General features: G+C 44.5%; 8 protein-coding genes across 8 annotated transcripts; 1 reads left to right on the top strand and 7 right to left on the bottom strand.

Moving 5' to 3' along the window:
* Window positions 1–1,195: 1,195 nt before the first annotated feature.
* On the bottom strand, window positions 1,196–3,042 carry EDB93DRAFT_1106122 (uncharacterized protein; the record flags this gene model as incomplete). The annotated part of the gene is made up of 9 exons (XM_041447577.1): window positions 1,196–1,535; window positions 1,584–1,729; window positions 1,789–1,920; window positions 1,977–2,122; window positions 2,172–2,193; window positions 2,234–2,392; window positions 2,446–2,569; window positions 2,622–2,834; window positions 2,894–3,042. The coding sequence occupies 9 exons, from the start codon at window positions 3,040–3,042 to the stop codon at window positions 1,196–1,198; spliced, it is 1,431 nt and encodes a 476-aa protein (XP_041305055.1).
* Window positions 3,043–9,500: 6,458 nt separating this feature from the next.
* Window positions 9,501–12,603, bottom strand: EDB93DRAFT_1253059 (uncharacterized protein; the record flags this gene model as incomplete). Its single annotated transcript, XM_041453382.1, has 10 exons — window positions 9,501–9,686; window positions 9,737–10,069; window positions 10,117–10,154; window positions 10,206–10,440; window positions 10,492–10,563; window positions 10,613–10,785; window positions 10,834–11,299; window positions 11,349–11,477; window positions 11,522–11,646; window positions 12,207–12,603. 10 exons carry the CDS (start codon window positions 12,601–12,603, stop codon window positions 9,501–9,503), a joined length of 2,154 nt encoding a protein of 717 aa, XP_041305054.1.
* Window positions 12,604–12,677: 74 nt separating this feature from the next.
* Window positions 12,678–13,179, bottom strand: EDB93DRAFT_1253058 (uncharacterized protein; the record flags this gene model as incomplete). The annotated part of the gene is made up of 4 exons (XM_041453381.1): window positions 12,678–12,854; window positions 12,908–12,948; window positions 12,992–13,069; window positions 13,128–13,179. 4 exons carry the CDS (start codon window positions 13,177–13,179, stop codon window positions 12,678–12,680), a joined length of 348 nt encoding a protein of 115 aa, XP_041305053.1.
* A 2,937-nt stretch (window positions 13,180–16,116) lies between these two features.
* Window positions 16,117–16,860, bottom strand: EDB93DRAFT_1253056 (uncharacterized protein; the record flags this gene model as incomplete). The annotated part of the gene is made up of 1 exon (XM_041453380.1): window positions 16,117–16,860. One exon carries the CDS (start codon window positions 16,858–16,860, stop codon window positions 16,117–16,119), a length of 744 nt encoding a protein of 247 aa, XP_041305052.1.
* A 103-nt stretch (window positions 16,861–16,963) lies between these two features.
* On the bottom strand, window positions 16,964–18,375 carry EDB93DRAFT_1253055 (uncharacterized protein; the record flags this gene model as incomplete). The annotated part of the gene is made up of 4 exons (XM_041453379.1): window positions 16,964–17,310; window positions 17,367–17,783; window positions 17,835–17,915; window positions 17,955–18,375. The coding sequence occupies 4 exons, from the start codon at window positions 18,373–18,375 to the stop codon at window positions 16,964–16,966; spliced, it is 1,266 nt and encodes a 421-aa protein (XP_041305051.1).
* A 27-nt stretch (window positions 18,376–18,402) lies between these two features.
* On the bottom strand, window positions 18,403–18,933 carry EDB93DRAFT_1090202 (uncharacterized protein; the record flags this gene model as incomplete). The annotated part of the gene is made up of 1 exon (XM_041446260.1): window positions 18,403–18,933. A coding segment is annotated over one exon (531 nt), but the record flags the coding sequence as incomplete, so codon positions are not given.
* A 2,634-nt stretch (window positions 18,934–21,567) lies between these two features.
* EDB93DRAFT_1090144 (uncharacterized protein) lies at window positions 21,568–22,549 on the bottom strand (the record flags this gene model as incomplete). Its single annotated transcript, XM_041446256.1, has 3 exons — window positions 21,568–21,986; window positions 22,275–22,282; window positions 22,329–22,549. 3 exons carry the CDS (start codon window positions 22,547–22,549, stop codon window positions 21,568–21,570), a joined length of 648 nt encoding a protein of 215 aa, XP_041305049.1.
* A 1,144-nt stretch (window positions 22,550–23,693) lies between these two features.
* EDB93DRAFT_1106118 (uncharacterized protein) lies at window positions 23,694–26,048 on the top strand (the record flags this gene model as incomplete). The annotated part of the gene is made up of 12 exons (XM_041447576.1): window positions 23,694–23,721; window positions 23,768–23,903; window positions 23,967–24,100; window positions 24,291–24,330; window positions 24,464–24,518; window positions 24,570–24,760; window positions 24,816–24,910; window positions 25,064–25,212; window positions 25,291–25,364; window positions 25,413–25,426; window positions 25,487–25,590; window positions 25,779–26,048. The coding sequence occupies 12 exons, from the start codon at window positions 23,694–23,696 to the stop codon at window positions 26,046–26,048; spliced, it is 1,290 nt and encodes a 429-aa protein (XP_041305048.1).
* Window positions 26,049–26,311: the final 263 nt, after the last annotated feature.

Here is a 26,311-nt window from a genome sequence, read left to right as displayed (position 1 = left end):
AACTACATTTTAGGTGACGACGCGTGGGCGAAGGGGTCATGGGCGTGGGCAGTGGGCGTGGGCGCCCAACTTTGAACGTCCCTAATAGGGACGCTCAAAGTTCGGGGCGCACATTTCGCCCATGCCCACCGCCCACGCCTATGACCCCCCAGCGTTGCAACACCATCCCGTTTTGTACATATCCGTATTATATAATACAATGCTAACGCAGCATGAAGTCATTGAAGGCCTGTACGATAAACATATCACAGATGGCTCGTCACACATTGCATGAGCAATACCTACACTCATACCTCATACTTATGGTCCTTCGTATCCTATTTCACCCTGCAGAGACTGTAGAAGAAGAAGCACAGCAGCTACACTGTGACATATCTTGCATTCTCGCCATCCGGCAAACTCGCTGCCTACAAGGACGATCCCCCATCACAAAAGCTGGTAGTTTACACCTTGCTTGGGAATATGTCAAAAGTCCATCTGACCATGACCGTTTTACCAACATGCTTCAAATTTCCCCTATATTGACTGTGCCCTCAAACATCACAAAAATTGCTCATACTAGACCTAACAATATATAGGTATATATATGGTGTCGACACTGTCAGCAATATCAGGGTTAGGGTTTAGTATGTCTGAGCAGACTTGGAACCTGAAATTTCCAATGGACGTAGCGTGTACGACGTGTTCTAGGCAAATAGATTATTATCCCAATTAGATTATTCAGACATTGTGAATCACACAGAGATATTCAGTTAAAGTCAAATATTAATTGTCATCATGATAGTACAAAGTATTGTAAGGCGCTGCAATGTAAAGAACCTGCTGCACTAGCAGGGTGTCACTGAATGAGAGAAAACATGCAAAGCAATGTCAGAAGTAACGAGAACACAACATCAAAAATCCCAGTGCGAGAATGAGGCAAAGTCCAATTTGAAAAAGATTCGAGAAGCGGTCGCCAAGTCCAGAGCGATCGCCGCCGAGTCCAGAGCGATGGGGCTTCTTCCTTGATGAGAAGGAAGCGTAATAGAGCCTGGAGCGAGTAATTAGATGAAAGTTCTGATGAATCGATCACAAATATTGTAAACATACTGATCTAGTTCCTGCGTGCCATACAGTTTGGGATGACCTGGTGTTTTCTTCTTGCCCTTTCTGATGGTACTGATGTCATCGCCATCAGACAGAGCTTAGTTTGGCGTCAGTTCACTAGGGCGCAGGCGACTTTGATGGGCCAGGGGCAGTTCGCCAATTGGGGCCTGGGAGATCGATTGATCGACATTGAAGGAGGTTCTGGATCCGGGGTGACAGAACTTTGAGGTGGTGTAGGGATGGTAGGTCCGGGCATTTTGGGCGCTGCCGCAGGTTGAGGTTCAGGTGCTGCAGGTCGTTTGGCTGCACTTGCGCGAGCGGCCATCTGCGCTCGCATCTTGGCCAGACCATTGACCGGAGCCGAGGAAGATCCAGCCATGTTGCCTGGTCCGTTGTCGTCGGTTATGGCCATTCCACCTTCGCATTCGTTTTCATTCTTGAACAATGCCCTTAAGGCAAAAGTAATTAGTTAGGTAAAATGTGAAAAAAAAACATACCTGTTCCACCATTTGAGAAGTCCCTCCGCCCAATCTCTGTCCTCGCACTCGCGAATGAAGTCGATGATATTGTAGTAGAAGGCTCGGTTATTGAACTCGCCGTCTGCCTCGGACCATTTGTTCTTGTTGCTGATGGCGAAGCGTGCCTAGTACATTAAACCAATAATTCAGATGTATTAAGTATGTGAATGAAAAGAAAACTCACCTGAACGCAAGCATATGCTATATGCTCCGCTTCAACGGTAGTCATATCATGCAGGGACGTGTTGCATGAATGCGTAGCGCGCGAGTTGTCACCTAATGCAGTAGATGGACCTGTAAAAATATGACACATTATCTAGTGATTCAGAATGTTAGTGAGATAAAAACATATGTCATCAACTAAACACTTACACGCTCGAGGAAATAGCCCTGGAACAGGCCCTCGTGCATGGCATCCTCGTTGTAGTTGCTGGCAGGTGGATTGCCGGCCCATAGAAACACTGGGAAATCGATCGCAGTCATGCGAATCCGTCCTATCTCCATCCACTTTTCAAGCCCTAAGACACAGAACATCAGTGACAAACCTAGAACTAATAGAGTACTTACTGTGCAGGATCTTTATTGAAGTCTTTAAGTGCCGATATAGGACAAAGGAAGGAAGCCAGCACAGGGTGGTTGATGCCCATATGCGCCCTTGACAGTGAGCTGCCATTGTAGATAGTCGGCTTTAAAGCCTCTTTCAACAGTTCAGGGGCCGCATAGTGCCCAATTTGAACCTTCAAGCGAGTTGCGTCATCTGAACGTGTCCCACTGATGATAGCATTCATCTAAATAGTATATCAGTACACAGTATATGCGCATATAGGTAGCATATACTCACCTTTCGCGTGATATGACCGAGTTCCTGAGACTTGACACGATCAGTGATGAGTGATCTGAGTCCCAGAGCCAATTGAAGCAACTGTTGATAGCTGCACTCGTACCGATCGATGGTATTAGTTGAACTAAAAAAGGCAGATCTGAGTGTAGGCTCGAAACACCAAAAGTGGGACTTACAGTTTCAAAAGTCTTTTCTTCCGGGACTCATGCTCGGCCTCGGACTCTTCAAGTTCTCCATTCTCCGTGGCTTGCTCTTGCTGCAGGAGAGCACCTACCCTTAAGAGTTTCTCCATATTGCAAAACAAATCGACACAACGTGCCATTGCACGTGCTGCCGCAAGAAACTCTTCCGGAACTTCGAGATTCGAGTCATTGTTCACCTTGGCTTTCCTGTTCAATATCAGTAATCTATAGTATCTCGGTGTAATGAATTTGAATATGGAACTTACTTTGCCTTCTGATCACCTTTGCTCGAGTGCCCACATTGTTTGGAAGACTTCTTGGGGCGAACATATGTGCGCTCCATCAATGAGATCGATGAATCACTGCTGCTACCACTATCCGAAGAATAGGGGGATCTGGAGTGTTTGTGCGGCATAGTTGCAATGTGGTGATAATAGTGGAAGATAGAGTTGCAGTGATCAACATATGGGGATTGCAATCTCAGATAATCAAGCACGTGACTTAATTCCCACTGTTTTACCGCTCAGTCGAACTTTGAACATTTTGGATCATCTTCTTCAAGTTCATCATATCCGGTTGACGATCATGATCATGCACTGCCTTCCTCGTGTTCATACTGTGCTCGAGTCTGCATCCCATGGATGACCTCACTTGCCTCGGCTGTTTGAAGGCTTTCACCACTCAGAAAAGCCTGTCATTCTCAGGCTAGCGGCATCCAAAGCACGCTGGAGTTCAGGGCTGGGCGTCACATCAAAGGTACGGAAGTCCTAATTACTATCTCGTTTGTTTTCAGATGTTGTTCTGATATATAGACCCCACTTGCAGGTGACCTGTACCATTTGGGGATCCACCCTATTTGCAGATTGGGTGCAGGTGCATGATGATAGCTTTGTAGGCAGGGAGTTAGACTGATTCACTGATTCCTTCAATTCACAGGTTGTAATAGGTGCATCTATTGAATCTTTTTCCTGTTGTTCTAGCTGACATCAAACCGGCAGTGATAGCTCAACACACGATCCAACATTGCAGGGAAGGAGTTGGACATTTCGGAGAAGAGTTGCAGTATCTTAGATCTACTTATTCCTGCTAAGTCCTTGAGTTTCTTATGACATATGTTGACTATATGCTATAATATAAATCCTCGTGTTCATACTGTGCTCAAGTCTGCATCCCATGGACGACTTCACCTGCCTCGGCTGTTCAAAGGCCTTCATGACTCAGAAAAGCCTCAGCAACTATGAGGCTCGGTGTGATGCCAGCAAAAACCTTGATGCTGATGTCTATAAACAGCAGCGCCGCCTGGAAAAGCAAAGACGTCAGCAGAACAAGAAGAAACGTGCTCATGGTGAGTCTGCCTCACCAAAAGGCAGCAATGCGAGTCGTGGTCCTCGTAGGTTGTCTCCAAGTCTAGCTGAACAGATGGATGTCGACATCATTGACAATGATCGATGGTTTGATGTACACAAGGTATGTCATATGAAATTTATGATCAATTGGACTAATATTACTCTACAAGGATGAAAATATCACAGGACCTTCTAACACCGTCATTCCAGAACCGGAGCTCCCAATCCCACCTATCCCTGACTGCAGCTGCCATTACCTCTGCCCGTTCTGGCCGACGAATCTGCATGCCTGCTCGTTATGCAGACTTTGTCCCAGCTGGACCTACTGATCTCCCACATATACCCCCTCCGCCAGACAGCCCCCCCAATCGAGCCATCAACGACCTCCCTGACGACCAGCCCTTACTTGTACCCTACCAGACTGCACCGGATGCACTGGGTCTTTTCCGTGTCTATGCACAACAACCGACTCTCATACCCTTCGAAGGCCTTGATGTGATCGCTGATGCTCCAACCTTCGAAACACGGCACAACCCTCATCTGGAGAGATCTCAGATTGTTTCCGGACTTCCCTCCCAAGACATTCGGCCTGAAGATATCTTCTCCCCATTCAGCAGCCCAACTGCAGGTCTTCTAATGTGCTGGCAGTATTCTGGCATGAACTCCAAATCGAGTGCCGAAATAAAACACCTCACATGGTTGTTTCTAGATAACGATGAATATGAGAGAAAAGACATGCGTGTCTTTGATGATGTGCGTAAGAAGAAGCTTATGAATGCATATTTCAAGACAGATCTAACCCATTCCGTGTGGAGAATGGCTGGCGCTGCTCCTCAGTAAAAATACGCCTGCCTAAAGAAAAGGTCACATTCACATCTGAAGAAGAAGCCCCAGAATTGGAGATTCTGGGTGTTCATCACCGCTCCCTCACTGACATTATTATATCCATCTTTGAGGACAAGATCATATTGACATTTCATTTAATGCCTTTCCGTCAGCAATGGAAGATCTCCGAAGGTCATGTTATAAATGTCTACAGCGAGGTGTATTCCTCACCTTCTTTTCTGGAAGCCTACGAGGAGATTAATGCACTTCCCCGAGATCCAGGTGATAATCTCGAGCGAGTTGTAGCCTTGCTGATGATGTGGTCTGACAGCACTCATCTTGCCAGCTTCGGAGATGCGTCTCTCTGGCCCTTCTACCTCTGTTTTGGCAATCAATCTAAGTACATGCAAGGCAAGCCAACAGTGTCCGCCTGTCATCATGTTGCATATATTCCTAATGTAAGTTACATCCGTGATCTATTAATTTGATTATACTCATTCTGATGTATTAAGCTTCCTGATGACTTCCAAGACCGTTATGGCCGTCTCTTCGGTGAGGCATCATCCAGTGATGTCTATACTCACTGCAAACATGAGCTCATGCAAGCCATATGGGCGCTTTTACTGGATGAAAAATTCATGGACGCCTACAAAAATGGTATTGTCATTCAATGTGGTGATGGTATCACTCGATGTGTTTTCCCCCGCTTCTTTACTTACTCCGCAGACTATCCTGAAAAGTACGTGTTTTGATTTTAATTCTTATACTTGTGTCACATTCTATGTCTATTGTTACAGGATTCTACTTGCTTGCATCAAATTTCTCGGCGAATGTCCTTGCCCCCGCTGCCTTGTCAAGAAAGAAGACACCCAATATGGGACTGAAGATTGATCTTGAGAAGTGCCAAGCAACTCAGCGTGTCGATGACGAATGACGTCATCGCAAAATTGAAAAAGCCTGCAGGCTCATTTTTAAACGTGGTGTTGGTATCAACGGCCAACACATCAAGAGGATTTTACAAGACGAGTCACTAGTTCCAACTCAGGTAAGTAATTTATGTATGAATCTTATATATATACCTCAATACTTCATATCAGAACACATTCTCTATACGGTTCCTCAAATATACATTCAATTTTTTTTCAATGTTTGTCATGGACTTGCTTCACAAGTTCGAGTTGGGTGTGTGGAAAGCTATTTTCATACATCTGATGTGCATTCTTCTTGCTGCAGGGTGGTACAGTAGTCAAAGATCTCAATTTCAGGTAAGTCATAGTGTTTTTCGCCACAGTAACACAACACTTATAAGACTATATACAGGTACCGTCAAGTTCCTACATTTGGCAGGGGAACGATCAGACGTTTCCATAAAAATGCATCTGCGATGAAGCGTCTGGCAGCCCTGTGATTTCGAAGACATGTTGCAGGTAAGATCGATCTGATCAGACATTCAGATCAGAATTTGATGGGCTTTCATTTCAAGTGCGCTATCCCAGTATTCGAAGGACTACTCCCTCCTGAACATGATATAGTTGTTCTTGACCTCCTTTTCAACCTCGCTACCTGGCATGCTTACGCAAAACTTCGTGTACATACGGACTGACACTCTCGCATTCTTCGACTCTGTCATTGTGATCCTCGGACAATCAGTTCGCAAATTTCAATGCACTGTTTGTGCGTACTATCACACAACTGAACTTCCAAACGAGTACGCTGCACGTGGACGCCGTGAGGCTGCATTGGCATCAAAACAAGTGGGTTCTGCAAACACATTGCAGAAGTCTAACCCAAATGTGAAAACCTTAAATCTTTTCACCTACAAATATCACGCGCTCGCTGATTACCCAAATACTATCCGGCAAGTTGGTACTTCAGATAGCTATTCAACACAACCAGTAAGTGATCTCTTCATAATGTTATTCATACAATATCTAATATTATACAGGGAGAACTCGAGCACCGTCGATCAAAGCGCCGATACCCTCGCACAGCCAAGAAGACGGATCAAACCCTATCCAGCATGACTTCTCAAGAAGCATGGGAACACCTAATTGAGAAGGTGATTGCTGCCCTTGCAGCAAAGCAGATTCTGAGACCACGATGCACCCGAATGTCTCCTTCGGATCATTATTCAATTGCAACATATGCTCGCACAAATGACGACATCACCTCTTGGTTAATCGAGCGCAGAGACATTGGAGATTTGCCTGATCTTGCAATTGAGGTAAGCTATTTTCATACATGTGTATTCACATTCTCATTGTATTTTCTTAGGAGTTTATTCCATGACTCAAGGACCATCTCCTTGCTCGACTTCGCAATTTTGCATATGACGGAGATGAGCATGACTTCTCTGATGCTGATCGCACCTCGGTTCTATTCACAGACAACAAGATATACCATCACAGTATCTTGCGCATCAACTATACAACCTACGATCTACGACGCGAACAGGACACCATCAATCCCTGTACTCGTGCCGACATTATGCTTCTCTCCCACGAAGATGAGAAGATTCATCCATACTGGTATGCCCATGTGATCAGGATCTTTCATATCAATGTTGAATACCGCAAGGACGACACTCAGACATACTCACACCCAACTCGGATGGACTTCTTATTTGTCCAATGGTTCAGACGGGATAGTTCACCTGCAGGTTGGGCTGCAAAACGCCTCCGGCGCCTTGAATTCTTCAATGAAGACAGTCCTGACGCATATGGATTCTTGGATCCAGACTCCATTGTTCGTGGGGTTCATCTGATTCCCAGTTTTCAACATCATTCGGATCCTCAAGATCCTGAGTCTGACTGCCGTTTTCAATATGTGAACATGTGCGCATTTGTTTTTTATTTATTCTTGCAACTAAGGCTGATATATCTACATCATGTATATAGATTTGTCGATCGAGACATGTTCATGAGGTTTCGTGGTGGTGGAATCGGCCATAAAGCTACCAGAGACTGGGACGATATTCTCCAACATGAGAAACATGGAGCCGAAGAACTGGAAGAGGGTGATCAGCTTGAAGAAATCATTGCCGACGTATCAGATGTGGCTGATACAGTGGAGGAGTGGCAGGATATCGAGGATGACAATGCTGACAGCGAGAGCAGTGATGAAGAAGGTGATGACGAGGGTAGAGTCATGGCTGACAAAGGAGAGGAGCTCGATGATGACGTGCTTGCAGAGGAAGGATATGGCGCACTTTGATGTATTTAGCACGCTTCTCGATCGATTGAATGCTCAGCGCATCAAATTTTCATTTTCATTGTATGTTGTGCAAAGACTTTGATTACAGTACCTATACAACATTGTGTACATATTTTAGTATCTAGGATATGTCATGTAGATACAATAATCATCTACTTAATGTTGTTATGATAGTATCGCGAGGTGGGAGGTCTCATTCTGAGTTAATTGCTGCATTCAAATGTTGCGTCGGGGTGTTGATGACATCACACGGACTTGTTTGGTCATATGTTCAGCCACACTATCATCCATATCAGGTAATCTCTCAGTTGCGCAATTTTTGTGATGAAGTAGTTGTCTCGTTCGGTCCAGAAGCAGGAACGTAACACTCGAAATATTCATTGTCACCATCAGACAGATTGCCATCTGCATCAGCTTGGATGCCTTCACCTGTTGTCCGAAGTCGGCGAGCCAGCTCTTTGTATTTCTTTGTCAGGCTGTGAGAACTGTATGAGCTTCAGAAAACAAAAGATGTGGCAGACTTACTGCTCAGTATTTCCGTTTGACACGGTCTCCAACGGCAACAGCATTCAAGCTATGCAACTGTGGGAATATTGCGGCCCCCATGCGCTGGTAAACGGTGACTTTGCTGTCGCCCTGATGTTCTCTGCAAGTCATCATATCAGTCTTGTACCCTTGTGCCATTTGGATTTGCTTACCTCGCCCTTCTTGCGCTTCCCCAGCAGCACCACTCTGTTCTCCGACAACTCTAATATTTGGGTCAGCAGTTGCCAGATTACATCGGCTGTCCATTCGATTTCAGGGAATCGCGACTCCGGTGTTCTTCTTCCCCATCATGAAGCAGACAACAACGGAGTCACAACGACAACAAAGTGTAAAGTATTGAGTGATTATTTTTCAGCAAGGTCGATATTAGGTAATGTGCAAACTACGTTTTAGGTAGGGTGTGTTTTGTGCGAAGGGGTCATAGGTGTGGGCGGTGGGCATGGGCAAAATGTGCGCCCCAAACTTTGAGTGTCCCTAATATGATATATAATGCATATAGCGCATCAGTAAATTCCCACAATCTGGACAGACCTACACAGACCTACACAGCACACCAGACACACAGCTTAGACCCTACTAGCTAGCTCACCACAGTAGCACCTTTGTTTGTGTACATCTGTACATACACTCACAGACCCACCCAGCACATACCCAATAGCATCATTTTTCTCTGTACAGAGACTCACAAACCTGCGCAGAAATCACGCTTATTGGACCTCCAATCTAAGAATAGCATATGATCAACAATAGATTGAATCACATGACTACATGACAGCAAACAAAAATAGAAAAATGATATACGAGGATAGTATGCGCGGTGACTACGGTACTCAATCAAGCTGGATGCACAGGTGGCAGCACTTCAATGGGTCAACACCGTTGAGCTTACAGGACTCTGTCCTTATGAAATTTGTCAGTGCCGAACATTGTAAAAAGGGTCGATTTACCATCCAGCTTCGGCCCATGCACGAAGCTGTTGCGCCAGCCTTGGACCATGGTAGGGGTCTCTCATGACATCTTCAAGAAGCTTGAGCATTGCTTTATAAATGGGCTCGTACTCCTTAGCAGTGAACTTCGGAAAAGATTTTCCATTTCCATTCTTAATGAGACCATCAAAGACACAATTGAACTGAAAAAAAGTATCAGCAAATCAGTAGTGCACCAGTACCAAGAAAATACTGTTGTGCAGATGAGAGCTAAGCAGGCCAATGGTGTCTCCTTCCGAAATATATCAGGCTGCCTGTGAGCAATATGATAGGACCCAGTATACAGGAAAAGTATGGCGGCCTCACAAAGTTCAGGGTGAGCAAAGTTCTTGGTTTTCCCAAATTCATCCACTCCATCACGAAGAAACATGGAATCATCCAGCAAATCAGTAGTGGCGTTTTCAACCCAAGCTGCGTGCTCCTGGATGGGAATGGTGGCCAGGGGGACAAGATTATACACAGAAGGTGTGATGGCAATAGCAATCTTCTTGAGGTCAGAATGCCACATTGCTAAATCATCATATAACTAGAAACGACATAAGGGATGAGGCGCACGACAAGAGAGATACACACCAGCCTCGCCATGTTGGGCTTGTGAGCAGGCCACACATCTGGTAGATGTCCTGGATTAGTATGATATCTCAAGGGAAACAACAACATACCAGCTTCAACTTGTCCGCCATTTTTGAGCCATTGTATTAGCAATGCTGAAAGAGATTCTGTGATAGAGACTGGCAGATCGTTGACGAGATTTTGGAAGGGGTTTTCTAATGCTTGCTGCACACGGCATCCTCCCTTGGCATCCTCGAGGAAGCTTCTCCAGTGGGGACCATACCAACCCAGTTGGGTAGCATTAGGCCCTTCAACCTCCTTAGATTTTACTGCACCTTTAACTGCCTGCGTGTTTGCCTTGGACTTGCCGGTGTTTGTCTCAGCGCTTCAGAGAACATCTAAGAGTTCAGGATCAGGCATCTGGGGATGGCCATTCTTCTTGTGGTGAAGTTTTAAGACATCTTTGGGCTTCAAAGGAAAAATATTAGTGTGATCCAATTAATGGAGGGGCTAATACCTCAGGAGAATTCCTGTTGTCCATCAATGAACTACTATCGCTTGAGTTGTCATTGACTGCCAATGTTTTCTCAGCCACTTGGTCATCTTTGTCGCATGAATATTGAAATTCAAAATCTGGTGGAAGAGCAGACACAACCTGAGGTTGGGGTGGTTGCTCTTCCCCAGAAAAACCTAGAACTCATCAGTGCGATCACAGATGCTGTGAGGGCAATAACTCACCAGGGTGCACACTATGACACCCCCCAACTGCCCCCCAACCAATGTGCTCGTCTTCGCTACCATCGTCAGAGGAACTGTCACCCTCGCTAGAGTCAGAACTTTTAGATTCCCTAAGTTGGGATCCAGTTTGCCGGAGGGCAGGGTCCAAACTATGGTAAAAGTAGGCGTCTGCCGAGGTAGTTGAGGCCGTTCTCGAGACTGCTGTCTGTGGTAAAGGTCCACCACTAGTGGCGAGATGACTGCCAGCTGTATTAGAAGCGTTGACAGGAAGCTGATGTTGGGAGGCATTGGAAGCCACACGTGTTGCCTTAGCTGCAGCTATGAATGAGTTGTTTAACGCCTGGAGGTCAGGTTCTGTGCCAGGGGGTACAATGGGCTGAGAAAATCCAAACTGTCTGCCATCTTTGCATTGTAAAAAAATGGGCTGGCTGCTCACTGTCTCCACACTCATGGAAGGAGTAACAGTCTGTGCAATGGATATTATAATCGTTAATAAGTCAGGGCCAAAAACTCACCTTTTTTTTAGGCCGCAGTCTGGGAATCTTGGCATTGGGAGTCATGGCATTTGGAGTCATGGCATTGAGAATCATGGAGTTTGGAACCGGTTGCTCCGAGATGTCATACGGGGGAGGGGGCTGGTTTTTCTGTAAAATAATTAGTGCAGTTACCTACAGTAAATGAAATCTACCTTTGAACGTTTTCCGCAACCCTTGCAGGGCGGTTCAGGAGTGACAGGATTTATTGGGAAAGTTGGATCGAGGGAGTGAGAGCCCTTGGGCTGGCTAGTCTGTGTTGGAGCATCCAAGATAGTGTCTAGTCACTCTAGCTGAGCATTTCTGCCTCCCTTCCCCACGCCTGGACATCCTGAACGTCAAGGGTGTTGAGAGTCGTCTGTGTTGGGAGCTCGCGATCTCTTTGGCTTAATGCCTGTGAGATGATTGTCAGCAGCTTTCTGCTTGGTCCACTTTTTCTTCGGGCTATCAGGCATGACCAAAGAATGCAATGAGCTCCCAAAGTGATAATCCACGAAAACTTACCTTTCAAACCTGGCCTTTCTATCTGATCTGACTCGATATGATCTGGGATGCAGCTTCAAGGTAGTCCTCGTGTGCGGTGGTGAGTCAGAACAAGTGAGAAAATGCTCTACTCGCATACGTCTTTTCCTCCGTGTTATGTTGTCCGACGAGTGGAGTGATGAAGTAACTCGAACAGCGTGTGGGAATTTACTCGGCTGGTTGTTTAATCTGACAAATATGTAGGACTGATAAGAAAGAGATTGTAAATTAATATTGTGTGCCATCGTAACATATGAGTAAGATTATGTAGTTCTGTTGCGTTTAGGCTGTGGTATGGTTCCATTGTCCAGATCCGACCCCCATATGTTATGTCATGAGATGTGATTGGATCGGGTGGGTCTACATCACTGTCTGACAACTTTCGCTTCATTTTTTCAGCATTGACTCCAGGATCCACAGCAGGAACAGGAATATCAGGCAGTGGGAGTCCTTTGAGGATTTTCCATGCGAACAGAAGCTCAGGGGAAAGCTCCTTCGGAAGTGAGGTGAGGTGCTTGTCTAACAAATCAAGGACCTCCTGGAAAGTGACTGCATTCGATGGTCCTTTGTTCCTTATCAAATCATGCCATTCCACCGCAAGCGGGACAAGTTTTTGAAATAGGGGTGGAATTGCTCCTCGAATTTGTGTGTGTGCAAATGGTAGAAGAATGTAGTCTTCTTGTTGTTGCAGGCCTTGAATGTGACGGTGGACCATTTGTGCACCAGCCAGTTGTATCTTCTATCAAGGACACACTTGACACCAAGGGGACCCCTGTATCCAATACAGATCTATATGAAGACATAGAAGACCGATTCGAGATCATCTTCATAGTGGTGTATGATAAGGCGAGCTGGAACCACATGGGAATTCGGGGTACACTTCAAGCTGCGTTCAGGTGTTGCAATGCTATCAACAGCCTCTGAGAGCTGGAACAGGAGCGACTGCGACATGAAAGGCATTGTGCCCTAATTGTTGATATCAGCAGATGAATACATGCTGTGGAAAGTATAAAACTCACCATCCCACCTCTAGCGTATTTTTGACCCTGGGCGATAAACACTGGCGAACTCCCAATCAATCAAGGTTCCATGGGATCCGTTACCATCATCTTCAATCATCGAATTGTTGAGACTACAATCACGATGAAGAATACCCTTTTCTTCCACTGCTGTCTTTTGAACTGGAAGATTGGGTCAGTTGAATGTAAAAGAGGGAGGGGGTATTGAATATATACTTACTTCTGATGATATCCCAAATAGCACCCAACAACTCTGCCTTCATCCAGAACATATATAACTGGTCATGCACGAGGCTTCAACACCAAACAAATGTGTGTGCGGATGGCACCTTGAAGGCTGTTCAACAGCTTGTAACAATAAAGCCCCGTTTGATCAACCTCCCTGGGCAAGTAAGATTTGACACCTATGTCCAAATCGGGTAGCTTATGTCAAGCAGGGCTCGACAATAAGTGTATCCGCCAAGACTTACGACACCCGATGTCTTAATAACCGAGGGTCTTATATAAAGTCGTGTAAATGTAATGACACCACAATTACACTTTGGATAAGACTGCTTGCCAGTCCTCGATTAACACGGTCTACGACTTTTCCTATTTCATGGTAGATAACGTGTGAGTTCTTGGGAGGCTCGCTAAACTAATCTTTTTATAAAGATCAACCTAGCCGGAGCTTTACTTTTCTTTATTGAAACTCAAATCTCTTGTCTAGGAATAAGCTTCTAAACACGTAATTCGGTTTCTGGAATGTATTTGCCTAGGAAATCTCCTTCTAGGCTCTGGACTTGGATACTGGAACTAGTGAGATGTGGTCTCAAATATACGAAATATGACCAAGATCGCTTGGTCTATGGACACCTGACTGTGAGACAAATGGTCTCAAATATACGATATATGTTCAAGATCGCTTGAACAAAGGGGACTATAACTTGACCAAGATCGCTTGGTCTATGGGACAACTAGTGAGACATGGTCTCAACAATATGATAGATGACTAAGATCGCTTAGTCAAAGGGCACAGAGCAATGAGACAAAGGGGTCTCAAAGACAATATATGTGACCAAGAACGCTTGGTCTATAGCACTAAATAAGTTTCTAAGGTAAGAAACTTATAATCTCAAGGGAATTCTTTTCCCTGCACTTGTCTCACTTCAAAGGGACTAACTTTGCAAGTGAAATATCTGATAGGCAGATAGCTACAAATGGGAGATCATATTTTTTTGGGGGGAGAATGGGCTCTCCTTATATACATTTTGTGTGGGAAAGTAACCTAGGTTCACAAACAATAAAAAATAAGGAGGACCAATCAAAATATTGGGTCAAACCCAATAAAAGAATAAAATACAAGTGAAAGATGGAGCTATGACATCATTGTGGAGCAAAAGATTCCAGAACCTTCCATGAGTGAGTCAGAGTGAGTCATTGTGGAGCAGAATATTCTAGAAGGAAATGACATCATGAATGATGTCATTGTAGAGTAAAATAATCTAGAGCTTGATGACATAATATCTTTCAACAGAATACCTGCAGGAGTATCTTCGGAGTCTTATGACATCATTATGACATCATACCCTATGGGTACAATTTTATGAAGTGTCAGGTGAGTCAAAGCATCCTAATGAAAAAGTAAAGTAAAGAAACACTAGAGAAAAATAGGTAGCAAAAATAAGACAGTTGGCAGGAATTGAAACACGGTCTTTTTGGATAGGTTTTTTATAGGCTTTGTACTTTTCTCTATGGTTTTCTCTAGCTAAAGTGAATAAGCCAAAGGAAAGGCTATACCTTAACCTTCATTTCCCTTCTCACATCAACTAGGTCTAAATGTGATTCCCATCTCACATTAGACTTTTTCCGTCAAAACGTATTCAGATCATGAAACTTGGGGAAAACTGGAAATATGAACCATGGTTTGAAACCAAGGTATGGGTTGACTAGTCTGAGGACTAAGCTAACAGACTTTGTCTTTTGAGGGTCACCTAGTATTCATGTCCATGCATGATTCCCACATCATGCAGGACACCGAAGGTTAATCGTAGGATCTGCATTAATAGAGGGACGGGAGTCCAACTAGTAACAGGGGCTTTGCTCAATGATGAAGTTGGTGAGTAAAGATTGAGACTAAAGACTTATCCACGATGAGCAGATAAGAGAGTAGAATATAGACAGCTGGCTAGGCTGAAGGGATCACTCTTGTTAGGAGTAGGAGGTCAAGAACCAAGTAGATTCAAGTTAAGGAACTAGATACATGGTAGCGAGTTTATATAAGGGAGAGGACATGTATTAGTGGATGATAACTCGTACTACCAGAAAAGGAACTGGTCAAAGGGTGATACTAGAAAAGGAAGGCACATTCGAGGTGAGTCATAGGTGAACTGGAACATGCAGATAGGAAATGAGTCAAAGAACAGAACAGGAAGTAAAATGTGCAGGGGCACAATAGTGCAACTGCAGAACTAAATATAAGTACACATGTGCGACTGCGCACCAAGTCATAGATCAATAAAGGAAACAGGGTAAAGGGGATGCGGCGTGCATCGTATCATAGGTTACCATCCGGACAGTAAGGACAAAGGGGACTGTCCACAGGATCAGTCAGGGGGTGGAACAGAGCATGGGTATGCTTCGTCAGAGAAAGGGTCTGGCCAGATGTACTGGCTCTGCTGGAGCAACAGGTAGAGAGCGAAGGGGAATGCGAGGATGATGAGGATAACAAGAGCAAGGTTGGGGTAAGGGTGTGATGCAAGGGTGGAGACAAGGAGGATAAGGAGAAAAATAGTAGGGGCCCAAGCGTCTAGATGTTCTTGTAACAGGATGCTCTTGACAACACCCTCCATCGTGTCTGGTGTGGGTGACCTGTTTACGCTGGGGCGGAGAAAAGTCGATGCACATTCAAGCTGGGCAGGTTGCAGTGTTCCAAACAATTTCTTACACATCTTTTCATACCTTGTCTTTGGTAAACTTGAGTGCCTGGGGTATGACCCCTCGATCTGAGTCTCAATGTGAATTGGAGGCATTACAATGGCACCTGAGTGGTTGTACATATGAACTCAAAGTTTACGATACTCTTTGGTCATGGACACAAGTAAAATGAACCATCTCCAAGGCTGTCGTCTGAAGAGAAGGAACACCTTGTTGTCCAGCGTATTTCCTATTGTGCCCGTAGCTGAGTATGGTCGCAATGTCAGCTTGCAAACTGCCTTGATTGTGTCCCATCAAGCTTCAACATCATCCAATAACGCAAGGTCAGGCTTTTGTGAAACTTCTTCATCTTTCACAGGGCATGTAGAGTTTCCTGCACTCCACAGGCGTGGGACTGGGTTGGTCTCCTGTACAATCTTTGGCACCTTTCGGGCAAGCACAAAACGTAAAACATTGAAGAACATCACAAAAACTCCTTCGAATGGTGGTGAGGGTGTATCCAAGTCCGAGTCGCTATCTTCTGGCTGTGACCCAGAGAGAGGTACTTCTTCCAAAGATGAACCGCCATCACCTCCACTTCCAGACTCCACATCTGCCATGGCACTCTCCTCCTGCCAATCTCCAAGACTCCCATCACTAGGGAGCAGCCACTGCTCATCATTATCGTGGTGTGATTTTGGGAGCGGCCAGTTCCACTGGCATTCATCTTTGTCGTATAGGTGAACCAGGTCATTTTCGCATGTGGTGGCAAACTTTCTGTGAAGTCTGTCATCCTGATAGCGAATTTTATGTAATGGGACCTGTAGCTCTGTGACATCTGGAAGTTGGAAGGTAAATGAACTAAAAATCTGCGACAACACATAACTAATCTCTGCATCATCTTTTTGTGGTGACAGTTCATGCAAGATTAAGCAATTGAGTTTGAGAGCGGTGAGTTTGTCCAGTGTAGGCACATCATTAATCATGGGTGCCGACATCAGCAATGAGAGCTTCATCCCATAATCTACAGTTTTTTCGTGTTCCAAAGCTGGTGACATGACTGCATGCAAGAGAGGACAAAGGGCTCATTTCAACACAGGTACTATCTCTATGTGGGTACTGATATTTTAGTGCATGAAAGTGTTGCTTATCAGGTATGAATTAAGCTGACAGCGCAAAAAAGCTATTTTTGTCCCAAAAATAGTTTAGCCAAAACTTAGATGCATGCTCCATGCTGTTATAGGCAGTAAAATGTGTATCTGCAGTTGCGCTGAAGCGGGGGACAAAATGGACAGGTGCTCTCAGCTGAGAAACTGGAATGATGTCCCCCATCCGACTGCCATTAGAGCGCTTCGATCTTCTCAGCACATGTAGCTGAGTAGTTGGATCGCGTTCACTAGAGATATCAAATTGTTGCAAATAGGTGATGAACTGATCTTCCCAAGACCATGGAATACCACTTTTGCCAATAGGCCATATGAGAAGTCTGAGTTGGGCTACCGAGTGACCTGCAGTGCACATTTTTTAGTATATAGTGGATATCACAATGAGACAGAAAGCACACCTGAAAGACCACAAGTAGGCCATGACTGCTCTGTGTTGGTCTGGATAATGACGGTGTCATAACAGCCCGAAGTCCAGGGCTCACTAGGTGGTGCACAGTTTAATGTTTGAGCTGGGTGAATTTTATGGGCATTGTGAAAGTCCGTTTCTTGTAAACATATTTTGAACCAGACTTGAAGCTTATCAAATGGAAGTTCAGCTTCAGGTCCAGCTCTTTGAGGACCACTGATTGCATGAACACGATGTCCAGATGTCTCCTCACGGTGAAGGAAATCAGCGATAGCTGGGCAAAGGTCTGGTAGGTTGAACGTGACGGCAACTTCATCGACACTGATATTCCTAATAGAAGGATCATATGCAAGATGGAGGGCAGTGCGCCCAACAACGAAAGAGCATAGTGGGATGGGTATTGATCCTGCTTTGTTGTGCTATAGCATTTTGGCGATCATGAAATAATCTGTGATAGGACGCGGCTGATCAGGTTGCTGAGCGCTGGATGGAATCTCCACAGCAACAATCTCCACATCTGCGTCCTCATCAATGTCATCATCTTCATGTTCCTTTCAGACAACTTCCAGATCCTCAACACTCAGCTTGCCATCCAAAAGATCGATGGCAAGATCAAACCTATTACACTTGTCAGCGCGGTCCAGATAACAACATATTTGCGGAGCGTAATTATTGTTGTTGGTTGATCTTGCAGGGTTTTTGACTTCCGTGATGTGTGCATGTTCCGTGGCATTGGCAGACCATTGACCTATAATGCCAGAGCTACAGATGCTAGGAACGATGTTCTGCATTAGCTTGAGTTTGGGTATGTACCAGTTGTCGATGGTTGTATTGCCTTTTCCATGGCAAACCCCAGCAGTGATGATTGCATGCTTATTCACATGGAACTCATCCAATGCAGCCGAGATGTGGGCAAGATTATCATCATCAATGTGTGGCGATTGCACAAGATAACAGAAATGCATGAGTGCACGTACAGAAGTCATGATACCAGGAGGCATTGCATCTGCACTGAGTGCAATGATTGATCACTGAATGTCTCGATGACAGCAGCCAGTAACTTGTTTGAGCTTCGATATGCCTCCATGAAAATGCTGGTAACCTGTAGTAGGCTGTAAAACCGAGAACCGAAAATCTAACTCAGACTCTCCCACAGCAATGATAATCCATTTGGCATCATGGTCGTAAAACTGCTTGTGAATGTGGTGCAGTGATTCAGGTGTGAAGAAATGGGAGGGTTCGGCTAGTGGCCAGTCACTCCAGAATGGTTTCTCAACGCCATTCAGGCAAAACTTCTGTGCTTCACGGAAGAACACCTCGAGGTTATGCGGATCAGCGCATGAGCGTACAATATCCAGCTTTGCAAGAGTTGTTGATTTTGTCCAGGGTTCATGGCGAAAGGCGTCTCCGAACTGTTTGTACATGGCCATGGTCACTAGAGATGTCTTTCCGCCAATGCATGCCAGCATCATCGCTTCCGGAGTATCAGCAATGTAACTAGCAAGTGGAGTGAAGCAGTAATGGCTGCATCCGATCGGATCTGACATCATAATGCCCAGTCAAGCAGCCAACTTCAGTGGTTCTAGTATTATATCCAAGCACTGATGAACGAGCCGATCCTGCAACATGCCCTTCATCTGTTTGTTCTTACAAACGAATTTTGGGACTGGTAGCAGGACAGTGAGGAGGAAAGTGTTCAAAGATGATTTCAATTACCTATTCATGTGAATATTGGCGAGGCTGATCAGTAGTGGATGGGCGACACGATCGCCTGTCAATGCGGTGATACATGTCTTGTCTGAGGATAGAATGACACCAAGGAGAGTTGCACCATGAGGTAGCACCGACTTCAAGAATACATGAGCTGATGACCTCAAGAGGGATATAATATGCACCTGCATGTCCCAAGCATGTTGCCCTGTCATCCACTCAGTATATACCCAAGACAGCTTCTGCGATGTGGCATACACTTTGTGAGTTGTGAAATAAAGGATGGTTGAAAATACTGGTGATGCACTCGAGCGGATCTCGCCAGTAGAGAACAACCAGCATCTTGGTGGAATGGGATGTATGTATTACTTGCGATTTCCAATGTGGACTGCCTGGTAACATTTCAGCTCGACTGCATAACTCTTTAGCTGAGCAGAATGATAAAGGCAAATCATTTATCTAAGTGCTCCCTGAATTAAGCTGCCCTAATGTGTTTGAAATTAAGAAACTTACCATCTCCAGCGACAGGAACAAATCTATCTTTCCCATGCTCAGGCCCGAACTGCAGAAGCCATGCTGCAATCTCCCATTTCTTCCAACTGCTGAATGGATAGTATAGGTTCATTTTGCGATGGATGCTATTCTCATCAGCATCGAACAAACTCAGAAATGTGTAGCCCTCATCAAAGGCTAGCAGGGGTTCAGGAAAATAGTTGGTTACTTCAGCCTCACAGTCCTTGCTCCAATTTCTGCCTCTGTCAAAGTACTCTCCTTCAACTTGTTCATGGTAAGACTCATGAGGTTCACCGATGTCGCCTGCTGCTATAGGAGCATCTGCCGAATCCTCACTAGGTGGAAGGGTGGAGGGAAGCTGGATTAAGTCTTGTAGCCACATGTTGCATCCAGACTGTGGTTGGCTCATATGTCGAGCAATGGAAGTATGATCCCTGAATTCCTTCCCGCATGAAGGGCAATGAGTTGACGGCATGCTCATGGAGAATGATGATTGCGGAGAAAGAGGATACACACTGTAGTTCAGCAATTTCCATGAGTCAGTCTTTCCGCATCATGTTATCCTCGCCACTCAAATTTGATCTTAGTACTTTGCAATCACTATCAGCAAGTGCTTCTTCTACCCACACTAGCCCTCACTCTCATGATCGACATTATAATGACAACCATGATAGTAGTGGCATATGCAACCTATATGAAGTTCTTGAAGCTGTGAATGCAATGGTGAGTTATTCATGTCATCCATCATTATCGTACAACTTACATTTCAACATAGTCTGACCAGGAACCCACTGAATCTGAGGCGATGATCATGATGAATCTCGTGAGAGCCAAGTGCAATGTTTACACGGCTCAGACGGTACTCGCAGACTGTGTAATGCAGGAAAATGAGGTGTTTGCAAGCCTGCTGAAATTCCGAGTGGAAGCCGCTGAGAAGAGACTAGACGACACAGACCTTGGCCTGGGATGTATGAGGGTTATTTGCAATATGCATGGTTGGTCTGTCCCTCCTAGTCGTCTCGCTCAAGGACAAGGTGGATCATGTTTGTGTGGTGGGTGTGATGCACTCTCTGTGCTCATATCTGTTTCTAACTCTTTGTAGGAACGACATTGGATATCTTGCATGACCAGACCCCCATGATTCAGCTTGATTTATTTATTTTTTGTAGTGTTTAATAGTTGTTTTATGCTGTCTAGTCTTCGTTACTACTATGAATGTTATGTGTTGTATGCTCAAACCAAGTGTATATTGCCAAGCCCGGAACTCAAACTTAAGTTGAGAAATTGTATTGCTACTTTTGTGCTGGTACAAGTATACTAATACTATAGCTATTGATACACTGTGCTTGGTACTAGTAGTGTGTGAGACTTGTGAGTTTTTGCAAGGCCATAGTATCATACATTGAAATCCGAGTCTGTGAGTGGATTTGGACTGGAGTCGCTGTATCACTGTGTACTGTGAACCTGTGCAAACTGTGGGGCTCTGTGATTTACTGTCACAAGACCTGAAGTTTGTGACCTCTGTGAGAAAATTGGACTTTACTGATGCGAAACCAACAGCGCATGTGGTGTGTTCAGAGCTCCAAGGAGCAGTGAAGTGAGTAAACTAAGCCAGGGTATGCCAGTGATAGCGACAGCACTCATGCGCCATAGCATTTGTTCCTGGTATGTTGAGAAGGCAAAAAACCAAGCCATACCATGGATTCTGCCAAATATGGTTGCCATAAGCAACCCAGCAAGCAGAAGAGCCATCTTGTCCAGATCTTCGAGTTTCATGCTGCCATCAAATGTTGGAACTTGAAGCTCTCGAGATGTAGGCATGCCATGAAAGCCTATCAGTTCTAGAACTGGGCGCAAGACTGGAGTCAGTCTCCCAAACTGAGCGATTTCATCTTCTTCGCTGACACTAAGGCAGACATAATCAGCAGTGATAGAATTGTTGATGCACATACATACCCAATATGATCCTCTTATGTCATAGTGGACTTCACCTCAATTAGCGTCGAGTCAGATGACTTCCAGTACACTGGATATGGATATTGCACATTGAGAGGCTTGTCCCACCATACAGCATAAGTTAGGAAGTTGAGCACTGCAAAAGCGAGTGTCCCCACTTCAAGCTGGGTGGTTTCTAGGTGATAGATGGCTTGGGTGATGAGCTGCATTATGAACCAGGCCACTTGAAGGATGATCAATCCTTTTGATATCACATTGCCTTTGCTCCTGTCGTAGATCTGGTTTGCTGTTAGGGTAGGGACGTCGATGCACCCCTTACGTATTAATATTAGAATGTGATCTGGCTGTAGTGTACGGCAGGGTTCCTTGTCCACATAAAGCATGAAACTGCCCATCAACACAAAGAAGCTGTGCGTCTGAGTCCATGTATAGTCTAAATCTAAGGATGTACATGAGCCAATGTTTAGGTGAACACGATCAGGCTTACTTTCCAATTCAGACTCAGATTGTCCTGGCTTGATCCACCTTGTGACCCACCTCACAGAAGCACAAAGAATATGCCAAAGAGACACCAGCAAAGATGATACACCCTTAGCAAGCAGGTGAAGGAGGTGAATGAAAGGCAAGAGAACAAAGCGAAAGAAGTGATTTCCAGTCCGTGTTTCACTGGACTTCTTTTCTGAGGACATGTATCATTGAGATGTAGAATTTCCAAGCACACTGGCATGACTCACCTTCAGGCTCCTTGACATTAGGATACTCTGATTTCTCAAACTGCCTTGTAACTTGACGAGCACTAAACCATTGGCGCATAGCCCATGTGACAATCAAATTAGGAGCAATTAGTGCCATTATCATTATGCCGAGTTGTCGCCATAGGATATGAGAGTAGCCGCTGTGTCTAGGACTTGGGATATTGGGGTGGATGGCACTGTAAATGCATGCAAAAAGAGTGAGAACGGAGCTGGAGATGATGGTCCATAGGGTTCTGGTCATGAATGATGGGGCTTCAACACTGTTGTTAGCAGTAGTAGGCAGTGCGGTGTAGCGATGGTCGTGGTGTTGGGCTCGAAACCACGTATTTTCATACTCACATCAACACCCGAAACATATGCGCACATGTCCGAGCCACTCCATATCAGATCTGGCGCATCGGACCTTCGGACATCACATCAGCCAATCGCACTTCATGCACACTTGTCCATCCCATGTCCTGTCCATCTGAACTAGCCTCACTAGGTGTGTAGTTATTCCCATGCACGTTTTCTGACATTCAGACCGCGTTATTACATGTCTGCAGCACCTCGTGTCTTATTACATAGGACATAGGACCTGAAATATATTGCTACTATCTTCGCCTGTAGTACTCCAACTTTCTACGTACTTACTCAAATACTCTGTAGTGACCTGTAGCAATCATCATCCAGTAGTTAGGAGCCATTTCCCAACTCTGTGGATCACCCAGAATATTCTCATAGTTCTTAGTCGCATTGCGAAATATTACCATTCGTTCACTGTCATACTCCATCACTCGTTATACTCGTGCATACCACTCGCAATCCGACACTCGTTATAAAGTTTCCAACCTATTATCGTGAAATCCGAAAGTCCGAAATCTCGGACATCGCACTTTGGCTTCAGACATTGGATAAGTACCTTCAGACATTGTTTCGCACCATCAGACATTCAGTTCTTTGCATTACTGACACATTTTTACTAACTAATACCAATTAGCAATCCCTTTAGGATCGAACACACTTGCTCTGCAAGTAAAGCAGCATAGGTTGTGCTAAGATCTACCTAAACATTGTTGACTAGGTAGTACAATTTCTGCTGAGTCCAGCGGAGATTTACTCTTTACAGCGGCTTGGATGACTAGGAAGAAGACACCGAGTAAACATATCATTGGATGGGTGTATGGTATGCATGGGCCTGTTCACTATTTGTATTTTGCTGGGGGTGGGTGTTAGTACTAATCTGAGATTGGGCTGGTCTTATCTGTTGATTGTTCTGATGTTCATGAAAACAAGATGCCTTTAAAGTTTAGATGCACATCTAATTTTATAATTGATGACGACTTGGCAATGGCCACATTACATAAAACAGCTCGAGAATTAGTATAGCCATTGATCACACCTCAATGGTTTTCTACCCTTTCCACATCTCTGGTATTCAATTTTTATCATATCATCAAACCTGCTAAATGTCATTTAGTTATAACCATTGATTTCAGGAAGTTCAAGACAGACATAGTGTCCACTGAAGTATGGATTGGCAAATTTCATACTGGTATGCCAAAAGATAAATACAAATCAAGAAAAGGTCTGCGACAGACATTTGATCCACCTATGTAAGTGCTCGACCCCCAACACATGTTCTCACCTGAGTTGCTACTCTGCTTTTTTTGCCCTAGGGTGCTTTCTCATGGGGATACATTTTCCTTACGTATAAAGTACTTTGACAAGGCAGATTTTTGGCAGTCCAAGACCAAACACATTCATTTTGACCCAGATGACATAGTCCACATATATAATGCAAGCAAAAAAGGTGAAACAAAAATAATCACATTTTTACCCAACCTCACATGCATATAATACATCAAGTTCCATGAAAAAATCAAGATAATTATCAACCTTTCCAGGAATACAACAACTGAAGTAAGGATTCCACATCTGGCATTGAACCTCTGTCTAAGTCATAGATGAGTAGGCTGAACAGTCTGTCTCCTCTGGTGAAGGCCTTGACACCACTGCCAAAATATCTCGACAGACTCCTTGGTGAGTCAGGATGATCATAAAGTGCCATTCTTGACATTGACAATTCCAAGGTCCCGAATTCTGGTGGTAGGAAAGGTATCCGATTCTGGCTTCCGCCAATCTCGGACCAGTGTTGATGACATGCTTTTAATAGTCTGGTGTCAGGCAAGTCATCACTAATCAATCATGTATTTGGAGTAGAAACAGTGGTGGGCTGAATGCAACATTTCAACGAGCCTAACTACTCACACTGTTGATAGATCACTTCGCACGTTAACACAGGGGAGGCCGACATCAATCATGAGTTCATATCACCTCAGAACAATAGGTTGGTTATCCACAACAGCAAAGGTTTTGAACCAGGGGAAGAAGTCAACCTCAAAACAGTCCGAGATTTCATTAATTGTCGGAGGAACATGTCTGCTTTGGAAAAGCAGTTGCATGTTATTTGGTGGGAATTCTATCTCCATCATTCCGTTATGGTGCACTGACTGAATACATGGAAGGCTTTGCATTGAGATACCCCCTACAGGCAGACGTCTGCTAGAGACAGGAATAGAGGAATTTTTGGAATGGAAATGTAATGGAACATTGGGAAACAGTAAATGAACCTGATAGCCATCTCTCTGTTATGTTTGAGCTCACACTTTGTGAAAGTTCCCATTATCATTGTTTTCACTAAATACAATATGCTCATTGATCGTATGGTGCGAAATTTAGATGAAACCTTTCTCGATGAATCGACCAACTGAAGACATCAAGGAACACGTCACGCGCATAGCAGAAGTTGAGCTGCAGAATTCCTGTATCGGACCTCTAGAGAAATTTGTGGAGTCTGACACCACCAATGCTACTGTTTCTAGTGCATACCAACACTCTGACAGATTCATACATGCCTCTGAAGTGTACTATCGCAGCCAATATAGACTATAGGGAGACACTCAACAACCTTATCAAATTAACTGAAACCGTGTCCATCAGCTTGGCATGGCCACGGTGATGACCTCCATCATTCAGCGAATGGATCTTGAACTCAGAATAAAGGCATCAATTGAGTGAGTCTTGTTTGCTTCATTATTATCCCATAATTTACGCTGTGTCAGGGTTGGCAAGAAAAGTCTGTCCAAGTTTTGCATTGATAGTCACCAAATACAATCTAAATCTTCATAACTTGCAGGATGGAATGCTCTCACAGGATGGAAGGTGTTTATATCATCATTCAAGACCGATGAACTTCACAATGACATCATCAATGCGTGGAAGCTAAATGACCCTCATCATGTAACAGTCTTATCTGTCATCATCGCATTCCCCCTAATGTGATTTGTCCACAGTACTTGCTCAGCCAAGAGTTCAGGGCACTGATAATGAATATGATCAGTAAACCAGGACATTGATCCTTCTTTCCCAACTACATAATGCTTCACCGCTTCATGTCCTACATTGCCCACTTAATGTTTGTGTTGCAGACACTTTATCTCGTGTCAGAAAGCCAGGAGCTCACTTGTAAGGCCATCAAGCTCGTGGTCAATTCCTACCACCTCTCCCCGATCAGCGGAGAAGTTCTTACTCAGATTCAGGAATATGATAGGCAACTGACAATCCTGGAATGCATGGATCCTGATTCCTTGGATAAAATCATTGAGATGATGCAATATTATAGCATCGATGCAGAAGAAGTGTTCAAACTTCGAGAAGTGCTTCCCCCTGTGGATTTGTTGTCAGACGGGAAATGGTAAACTGAGAACTCATTGCACTCAATTGTTTCTTTTGTGGGTGTTTTACACATGAGCGGTGTTTGAGTACTGACACGGTTGCAGATGGTGTTCGCTTGTACTATGTAACTGAATTATGACCGATCGGCAATTATGGCTATGTATTGTATAATATAGTGTATTCTATAAGTGCACCTGGAAGTCTGGCAGTGACACTTTCCATCGCCTTTGTTGGGAGAAGACATTTCTGATGAGCCCTATCGAAGAAAAAGGTGCTTACAGACAAT

The sequence above is a fragment of the Suillus bovinus genome (assembly GCF_016758785.1).
Source record: "Suillus bovinus strain UH-Sbo-P2 chromosome Unknown EDB93scaffold_53, whole genome shotgun sequence".
NCBI lineage: Eukaryota > Fungi > Basidiomycota > Agaricomycetes > Boletales > Suillaceae > Suillus > Suillus bovinus.
The sequence above is the reverse complement of the archived record's forward strand: the minus strand, read 5'-3'. Positions and strand labels throughout refer to the sequence as shown.